Consider the following 10284-nt stretch of genomic DNA (forward strand, 5'->3'; position numbering starts at 1 on the left):
AATGGCTAGAAAAGGAGAGCTTTCATGTGAAACTCGACAGTCTATTCTTGTTCTTAGAAATTAAGGCTATTCCATGCGAGAAATTGCCAAGAAACTGAAGATTTCCTACAACGGTGTGTACTACTCCCTTCAGAGGACAGCACAAACAGGCTCTAACCGGAGTAGAAAGAAAAGTGGGAGGCCCCGCTGCACAACTGAGCAACAAGACAAGTACATTAGAGTCTCTAGTTTGAGAAATAGACGCCTCACAGGTCCTCAACTGGCAGCTTCATTAAATAGTACCCGCAAAACGCCAGTGTCAACGTCTACAGTGAAGCTGCGACTCCGGGATGCTGGCCTTCAGGGCAGAGTGGCAAAGAAAAAGCCATATCTGAGACTGGCTAATAAAAGGAAAAGATTAATATGGGCAAAAGCTCAGACATTGGACAGAGGAAGATTGGAAAAAAGTGTTATGGACAGACGAATGGAAGTTTGAGGTGTTTTGATCACACAGAATAACATTTGTGAGACGCAGAACAACTGAAAAGATGCTGGAAGAGCGCCGGACGCCATCTGTCAAGCATGGTGGAGGTCATGTGATGGTCTGGGGTAAAGTGGGAGATTTGTACAAGGTAAAAGGGATTTTGAATAAGGAAGGCGATCACTCCATTTTGCAACGCCATCCTACAACAGGACAATGACCCAAAGCACCTCCAAATGATGCAAGAAGTATTTAGTGAAGAAGCAGGCAGCCGGTATTCTATCTGTAATGGAGTGGCCAGCGCAGTCACCAGATCTCAACCCCATAGAGCTGTTGTGGGAGCAGCTTGACCGTATGGTACGCATGAAGTGCCCATCAAGCCAATCCAACTTGTGGGAGGGGCTTCTGGAAGCATGGGGGGGGAAATGTCTCCCGATGACCTCAGCAAATTAACAGCTCGAATGCCAAAGGTCTGCAATGCTGGAATTGCTGCAAATGGAGCATTCCAAGACCAAAGCAAAGTCTGAAGGAGAAAATTATTTATTTCAAATAAAAATCATTATTTCTAACCTTGTCAATGTCTTGACTATATTTTCTAGCCATTTTGCAACTCATTTGATAAATATAAGTCTGAGTTTTCATGGAAAACACAAAATTGTCTGGGTGACCCCAAACTTTTGAACGGTAGTGTATATATGAATTTCAAACTTTTCCAACAAGGCAGCTCCGTCGTAGCGGAGAGGCGGCTGGCCAACTCACTGTCTATGTAAAGTCTATGGAAGAGGTTCGTAGCGCAAGGGTACCTGAGAAAGTCCAGACAGCATTAGAGGCTCTGGCACAGATGGGGCTAGAGGTGGCAGGTTGCGCCAGACATGGCGGATGGCACCAGGAGTAGCAGATGGCACCAGGCATGGTGTATTCCAGCAGTTGCGTCAGGTTGCGCCAGACGTAGTGGATGATATCAGGGATGGCAGATGACACCAGACGTGGCGTATACCAGCAGGCGGCACAACACGACTTCGACACTAGACAGGCTCAGGAACGAAACACAGCACAGGATACAGGAGACAGGTAGCAGGGCACGGGAACACTGGGAGCAGGAAAACACTAAGGGACCATTTGCAATAGAAACATGGGAAAACTACAACAACGCTCAGGCAAGGAGTGGAAGGCGGAGTCATTTTTATAGTCCTGTGTGCTCTGGGGATAGGTTAGGGAACTTTTGAGAGTGCGCGCGCTGGCCCTTTAAGGCCGAGGATGAGAGCGCGTGCACACCTTATCACACAGTCCAGAACGGAAAGACCACGCCAGCTGGCGTCTCCAGGGCGGGAGATGCTGGCAGACGACCAGGAAGCTGTGGTTGTGACCGTTCGCCAAAGGTGAGTGCCTGTGGTCTGCGACCGCAGACGTAACGACCAGAACTGCTTCTCTGGTTTACAACTTACTTATGATCCTCTGCACACTTTTTTTAACCTGTTAGGTAACTGCTATGTCACTGTTATGTAACCTGCACTGTCACCTGTGTCTATAACACTTTGACCCCACTTTATCCACCATTTTAACTGCATTTGTCTGTGTATATATAGCTGCCTGTTCTATGGGATGGCATTACGGCCTGATGAAGGCTCCGGTTTGGAGCTAAAACGCGTTGTCCGTTATTTCCCCAAAAATACCGTTATGTTTACTTAGAAGTCCGATTGTGATGTTTAGCAGCGCTACAATCGCCCTGTTTTTACTACCTAATGATTGCATCTGATTACGGCCATTACTCATGGATCCGGTACGAGGGAATGCAGTAGCTTGCATCATTTCAGCCTAATCACTTATTCACAGAGTTGTGTGTGTTCAGCGTATTTCAACATGTAGAGAGATAGACAGCACGGCACTCACCACTTGCAAAAAATATATATTTTAATTCTATGTTGAGGCAGGCAACACAAGATTTAAAAGGCAATAGAGTCTACGACAGTTTCACGTCCTCCAGACGCTTCATCAAGGCATTAGCGTATCATGACCAGGTGAGCAGTTCAATCATTTACTTTATGTTCATCCAAACCCACTAAAGTCCACGCTATGGAGCGACATCTTTTTCTCTTTTAATACTCCCTGGTTATGGTGTAAATGTATTGTTCAGTATCAGTATGGTGGTATTATTCAGTCACTATGTGGTTATGGTGGGGTGGTATTATTCAGTAACAGTATGGCGGTATTATTCAGTCACTATGTGGTTATGGTGTGGTGGTATTATTCAGTAACAGTATGGGGGTATTATTCAGTCACTATGTGGTTATGGTGTGGTGGTATTATTCAGTAACAGTATGGGAGTATTATTCAGTCACTATGTGGTTATGGTGTGTTGGTATTATTCAGTAACAGTATGGGGGTATTATTCAGTCACTATGTGGTAATGATGTGGCGGTATTATTCAGTAACAGTATGGGGGTATTATTCAGTCACTATGTGGTTATGGTGTGGTGGTATTATTCAGTAACATTATGTGGTATTATTCAGTCACTATGTGGTTATGGTGGGGTGGTATTATTCAGTAACAGTATGGCGGTATTATTCAGTCACTATGTGGTTATGGTGTGGTGGTATTATTCAGTAACAGTATGGGGGTATTATTCAGTCACTATGTGGTTATGGTGTGGTGGTATTATTCAGTAACAGTATGGGGGTATTATTCAGTCACTATGTGGTTATGGTGTGGTGGTATTATTCAGTAACAGTATTGGGGGATTATTCAGTCACTATGTGGTTATGGTGTGGTGGTATTATTCAGTAACAGTGTGGGGGTATTATTCAGTCACTATGTGGTTATGGTGGGGTGGTATTATTCAGTAACAGTATGGCGGTATTATTCAGTCACTATGTGGTTATGGTGTGGTGGTATTATTCAGTAACAGTATGGGGGTATTATTCAGTCACTATGTGGTTATGGTGTGGCGGTATTATCAGTAACAGTATGGGGGTATTATTCAGTCACTATGTGGTTATGGTGTGGGGGTATTATCAGTAACAGTATGGGGGTATTATTCAGTCACTATGTGGTTATGGTATGGTGGTATTATCAGTAACAGTATGGGGGTATTATTCAGTCACTATGTGGTTATGGTGTGGGGGTATTATTCAGTAACAGTATGGGGGTATTATTCAGTCACTATGTGGTTATGATGTGGCGGTATTATTCAGTAACAGTATGGGGGTATTATTCAGTTACTATGTGGTTATGGTGTGGTGGTATTATTCAGTAACAGTATGGCGGTATTATTCAGTCACTATGTGGTTATGGTGTGGTGGTATTATTCAGTAACAGTATGGGGGTATTATTCAGTTACTATGTGGTTATGGTGTGGTGGTATTATTCAGTATCAGTATGGGGGTATTATTCAGTCACTATGTGGTTATGGTGTGGTGGTATTATTCAGTAACAGTATGGGGGTATTATTCAGTCACTATGTGGTTATGGTGTGGCGGTATTATTCAGTAACAGTATGGGGTATTATTCAGTCACTATGTGGTTATGGTGTGGTGGTATTATTCAGTAACAGTATGGGGGTATTATTCAGTCACTATGTGGTTATGGTGTGGTGGTATTATTCAGTAACAGTATTGGGGGATTATTCAGTCACTATGTGGTTATGGTGTGGTGGTATTATTCAGTAATAGTATGGGGGTATTATTCAGTCACTATGTGGTTATGGTGTGGCGGTATTATTCAGTAACAGTGTGGGGGTATTATTCAGTCACTATGTGGTTATGGTGTAAATGTATTGTTCAGTAACAGTATGGGGGTATTATTCAGTCACTATGTGGTTATGGTGTGGAGGTATTATTCAGTAACAGTGTGGGGGTATTATTCAGTCACTATGTGGTTATGGTGTAAATGTATTGTTCAGTAATAGTATGGGGGTATTATTCAGTCACTATGTGGTTACGGTGTGGAGATATTATTCAGTATCAGTATGGGGGTATTATTCAGTCACTATGGTTATGGTGTGGAGATATTATTCAGTAACAGTATGGGGGTATTATTCAGTCACTTTGAGGTTATGGTGTGGTGGTATTATTCAGTAACAGTATGGGGGTATTATTCAGTCACTATGTGGTTATGGTGTGGAGGTATTATTCAGTAACAGTATGGGGGTATTATTCAGTCACTATGTGGTTATGGTGTGGTGGTATTATTCAGTAACAGTATGGAGGTATTATTCAGTCACTATGTGGTTATGGTGTGGTGGTATTATTCAGTAACAGTATTGGGGGATTATTCAGTCACTATGTGGTTATGGTGTGGAGGTATTATTCAGTAACAGTGTGGGGGTATTATTCAGTCACTATGTGGTTATGGTGTAAATGTATTGTTCAGTAATAGTATGGGGGTATTATTCAGTCACTATGTGGTTACGGTGTGGAGATATTATTCAGTATCAGTATGGGGGTATTATTCAGTCACTATGGTTATGGTGTGGAGATATTATTCAGTAACAGTATGGGGGTATTATTCAGTCACTTTGAGGTTATGGTGTGGTGGTATTATTCAGTAACAGTATGGGGGTATTATTCAGTCACTATGTGGTTATGGTGGGGGGGGGTATTATTCAGTAACAGTATGGGGGTAATATTCAGTCACTATGTGGTTATGGTGTGGTGGTATTATTTAGTAACAGTATGGTGGTATTATTCAGTCACTATGTGGTTATGGTGTGGAGGTATTATTCAGTAACAGTATGGGGTATTATTCAGTCTCTATGTGGTTATGGTGTGGTGGTATTATTCAGTATCAGTATGGGGGTATTATTCAGTCACTATGTGGTTATGGTGTGGAGGTATTATTCAGTATCAGTATGGTGGTATTATTCAGTCACTATGTGGTTATGGTGTGGTGGTGATATTATTCAGTAACAGTATGGGGGTATTTTTCAGTCACTATGTGGTTATGGTGTGGAGGTATTATTCAGTAACAGTATGGGGGTATTATTCAGTCACTATGTGGTTATGGTGTGGAGGTATTATTCAGTAACAGTATGGGGGTATTATTCAGTCACTATGTGGTTATGGTGTGGTGGTATTATTTAGTAACAGTATGGGGGTAATATTCAGTCACTATGTGGTTATGGTGTGTTGGTATTATTCAGTAACAGGTATGGGGGTATTATTCAGTCACTATGTGGTTATGGTGTGGGGGTATTATTCAGTAACAGTATGGAGGTATTATTCAGTCACTATGTGGTTATGGTGGGGGGGTATTATTCAGTAACAGTATGGTGGTATTATTCAGTCACTATGTGGTTATGGTGTAGAGCTATTATTCAGTAACAGTATGGGGGTATTATTCAGTCACTATGTGGTTATGGGGTGGTGGTATTATTCAGTAACAGTATGGGGGTATTATTCAGTCACTATGTGGTTATGGTGTGGTGGTATTATTCAGTAACAGTATGGCGGTATTATTAAGTATCAGTATGGGGGTATTATTCAGTCACTATGTGGTTATGATGTGGCGGTATTATTCAGTAACAGTATGGGGTATTATTCAGTCACTATGTGGTTATGGTGTAGGGATATTATTCAGTAACAGTATGGGGGTATTATTCAGTCACTATTTGTTTATGGTGTGGCGGTATTATTCAGTAACAGTATGGGGGTATTATTCAGTAACAGTATGGTGGTATTATTCAGTCACTATGTGGTTATGGTGTGGAGGTATTATTCAGTATCAGTATGGGGGTATTATTCAGTCACTATGTGGTTATGGTATGGTGGTATTATTCAGTAACAGTATGGAGGTATTATTAAGACACTATGTGGTTATGATGTGGCGGTATTATTCAGTATCAGTATGGGGGTATTATTCAGTCACTATGTGGTTATAGTGTGGAGGTATTTTTCAGTAACAGTATGGGGGTATTATTCAGTCACTATGGGGTTATGGTGTGGTGGTATTATGCAGTAACAGTATGGGGGTATTATTCAGTCACTATGTGGTTATGGTGTGGTGGTATTTTTCAGTAACAGTATGGGGGTATTATTCAGTCACTATGTGGTTATGGTGTGGAGGTATTATTCAGTAACAGTATGGGGGTATTATTCAGTCACTATGTGGCAATGGTGTGGTGGTATTATTCAGTAACAGTATGGAGGTATTATTCAGTAACAGTATTGGGGGATTATTCAGTCACTATGTGGTCATGGTGTGGGGGTATTATTCAGTAACAGTATGGGGGTATTATTCAGTCACTATGTGGTTATGGTGTGGCGGTATTATTCAGTCACTATGTGGTTATGGTGTGGTGGTATTTTTCAGTCACTATGTGGTTATGGTGTTGGTATTATTCAGTAACAGTATGGTGGTATTATTCAGTTTCTATGTGGTTATGGTGTGGAGGTATTATTCAGTAACAGTATGGTGGTATTATTCAGTCACTATGTGGTTACGGTGTGGAGGTATTATTCAGTAACAGTATGGGGGTATTAGTCAGTCACTATGTAGTTATGGTGTGGTGGTATTATTCAGTAACCGTATGGGGGTATTATTCAGTCATTATGTGGTTATGGTGGGGTGGTATTATTCAGTAACAGTATGGAGGTATTATTCAGTCACTATGTGTTTATGGTGTGGTAGTATTTTTCAGTATCAGTATGGGGGTATTATTCAGTCACTATGTGGTTATGGTGTGGTGGTATTATTCAGTAACAGTATGGGGGTATTATTCAGTCACTATGTGGTTACGGTGTGGAGGTATTATTCAGTAACAGTATGGGGGTATTATTCAGTCACTATGTGGTTATGGTGTGGTGGTATTATTCAGTAACAGTATGCAGGTATTATTCAGTCACTACGTAGTTATGGTGTGGTGGTATTATTCAGTATCCGTATGGAGTATTATTCAGTCACTATGTGGTTATGGGGTGGAGGTATTATTCAGTAACAGTATGGGGGTATTATTCAGTCACTATGTGGTTATGGTGTGGAGGTATTATTCAGTAACAGTATGGGGGTATTATTCAGTCACTATGTGGTTATGGTGTGGTGGCATTATTCAGTAGCAGTATGGTGGTATTATTTAGTTACTATGTGATTATGGTGTGGCGGTATTATTCAGTATCAGTATGGGGGTATTATTCAGTCACTATGTGGTTATGGCGTGGTGGTATTATTCAGTAACAGTATGGGGGTATTATTCAGTCACTATGTGGTTATGTTGTAGAGGTATTATTCAGTAACAGTATGCGGGTATTATTCAGTCATTACTTGGTTATGGTGTGGCGGTATTATTCAGTAACAGTATGGTGGTATTATTCAGTCACTATGTGGTTATGGTGTGCCAGTATTATTCAGTAACAGTATGGGGATATTATTCAGTCACTATGAGGTTATGGTGTGGTGGTATTATTCAGTAACAGTATGGGGGTATTATTCAGTCACTATGTGGTTATGGTGTTGGTATTATTCAGTAACAGTATGGTGGTACGATTCAGCCACTATGTGGTTATGGTGTGGAGATATTATTCAGTAACAGTATGGGGGTATTATTCAGTCACTATGTGGTTATGGTGTGGTGGTATTATTCAGTAACAGTATGGTGGTATTATTCAGTCACTATGTGGTTATGGTGTGGTGGTATTATTCAGTAACAGTATGGTGGTATTATTCAGTTTCTATGTGGTTATGGTGTGGAGGTATTATTCAGTAACAGTATGGTGGTATTATTCAGTCACTATGTGGTTACGGTGTGGAGGTATTATTCAGTAACAGTATGGGGGTATTATTCAGTCACTATGTGGTTATGGTGTGGTGGTATTATTCAGTAACCGTATGGTGGTACGATTCAGCCACTATGTGGTTATGGTGTGGAGATATTATTCAGTAACAGTATGGGGGTATTATTCAGTCACTATGTGGTTATGGTGTGGTGGTATTATTCAGTAACAGTATGGAGGTATTATTCAGTCACTATGTGGTAATGATGTGGCGGTATTATTCAGTAATAGTATGGGGGTATTATTCAGTCACTATGTGGTTATGGTGTGGCGGTATTATTCAGTAACAGTATGGGGGTATTATTCAGTCTCTATGTGGTTATGGTGTGGTGGTATTATTCAGTAACAGTATGGAGGTATTATTCAGTCACTATGTGGCTATGGTGTGGTGTTATTATTCAGTCACTATGTGGTTATGGTGTTGGTATTATTCAGTAACAGTATGGTGGTATTATTCAGTTTCTATGTGGTTATGGTGTGGAGGTATTATTCAGTAACAGTATGGTGGTATTATTCAGTCACTATGTGGTTACGGTGTGGAGGTATTATTCAGTAACAGTATGGGGGTATTAGTCAGTCACTATGTAGTTATGGTGTGGTGGTATTATTCAGTAACCGTATGGGGGTATTATTCAGTCATTATGTGGTTATGGTGGGGTGGTATTATTCAGTAACAGTATGGAGGTATTATTCAGTCACTATGTGTTTATGGTGTGGTAGTATTTTTCAGTATCAGTATGGGGGTATTATTCAGTCACTATGTGGTTATGGTGTGGTGGTATTATTCAGTAACAGTAAGGGGTATTATTCAGTCACTATGTGGTTACGGTGTGGAGATATTATTCAGTATCAGTATGGGGGTATTATTCAGTCACTATGGTTATGGTGTGGAGATATTATTCAGTAACAGTATGGGGGTATTATTCAGTCACTTTGAGGTTATGGTGTGGTGGTATTATTCAGTAACAGTGTGGGGGTATTATTCAGTCACTATGTGGTTACGGTGTGGAGATATTATTCAGTATCAGTATGGGGGTATTATTCAGTCACTATGGTTATGGTGTGGAGATATTATTCAGTAACAGTATGGGGGTATTATTCAGTCACTTTGAGGTTATGGTGTGGTGGTATTATTCAGTAACAGTATGGGGGTATTATTCAGTCACTATGTGGTTATGGTGGGGGGGGGTATTATTCAGTAACAGTATGGGGGTAATATTCAGTCACTATGTGGTTATGGTGTGGTGGTATTATTTAGTAACAGTATGGTGGTATTATTCAGTCACTATGTGGTTATGGTGTGGAGGTATTATTCAGTAACAGTATGGGGTATTATTCAGTCTCTATGTGGTTATGGTGTGGTGGTATTATTCAGTATCAGTATGGGGGTATTATTCAGTCACTATGTGGTTATGGTGTGGAGGTATTATTCAGTATCAGTATGGTGGTATTATTCAGTCACTATGTGGTTATGGTGTGGTGGTGATATTATTCAGTAACAGTATGGGGGTATTTTTCAGTCACTATGTGGTTATGGTGTGGAGGTATTATTCAGTAACAGTATGGGGGTATTATTCAGTCACTATGTGGTTATGGTGTGGAGGTATTATTCAGTAACAGTATGGGGGTATTATTCAGTCACTATGTGGTTATGGTGTGGTGGTATTATTTAGTAACAGTATGGGGGTAATATTCAGTCACTATGTGGTTATGGTGTGTTGGTATTATTCAGTAACAGGTATGGGGGTATTATTCAGTCACTATGTGGTTATGGTGTGGGGGTATTATTCAGTAACAGTATGGAGGTATTATTCAGTCACTATGTGGTTATGGTGGGGGGGTATTATTCAGTAACAGTATGGTGGTATTATTCAGTCACTATGTGGTTATGGTGTAGAGCTATTATTCAGTAACAGTATGGGGGTATTATTCAGTCACTATGTGGTTATGGGGTGGTGGTATTATTCAGTAACAGTATGGGGGTATTATTCAGTCACTATGTGGTTATGGTGTGGTGGTATTATTCAGTAACAGTATGGCGGTATTATTAAGTATCAGTA

General features: G+C 40.5%; 1 protein-coding gene across 2 annotated transcripts in view; it reads left to right on the plus strand.

Annotated features, from left to right (window-relative positions):
* Positions 1-1757: 1757 nt before the first annotated feature.
* Positions 1758-10284, plus strand: part of LOC142712447 (N-acetyltransferase 8B-like) — a 25564-nt gene continuing 17037 nt past the window's right edge. The window contains exon 1 of one of the 2 annotated variants that reach the window (XM_075848602.1): positions 1758-1839. Coding sequence is in view for 1 of the 2 variants with exons in the window: in XM_075848601.1 (XP_075704716.1) it covers positions 2380-2478 (99 nt within the window). In the remaining variant the exon portion in view is untranslated. Of the gene's footprint in view, positions 1840-2053; positions 2479-10284 lie in introns of those variants that run through there. The other variant, XM_075848601.1, reaches the window with a different exon arrangement.

Source organism: Rhinoderma darwinii, chromosome 1, assembly GCF_050947455.1.
Source record: "Rhinoderma darwinii isolate aRhiDar2 chromosome 1, aRhiDar2.hap1, whole genome shotgun sequence".
Lineage (NCBI taxonomy): Eukaryota > Metazoa > Chordata > Amphibia > Anura > Rhinodermatidae > Rhinoderma > Rhinoderma darwinii.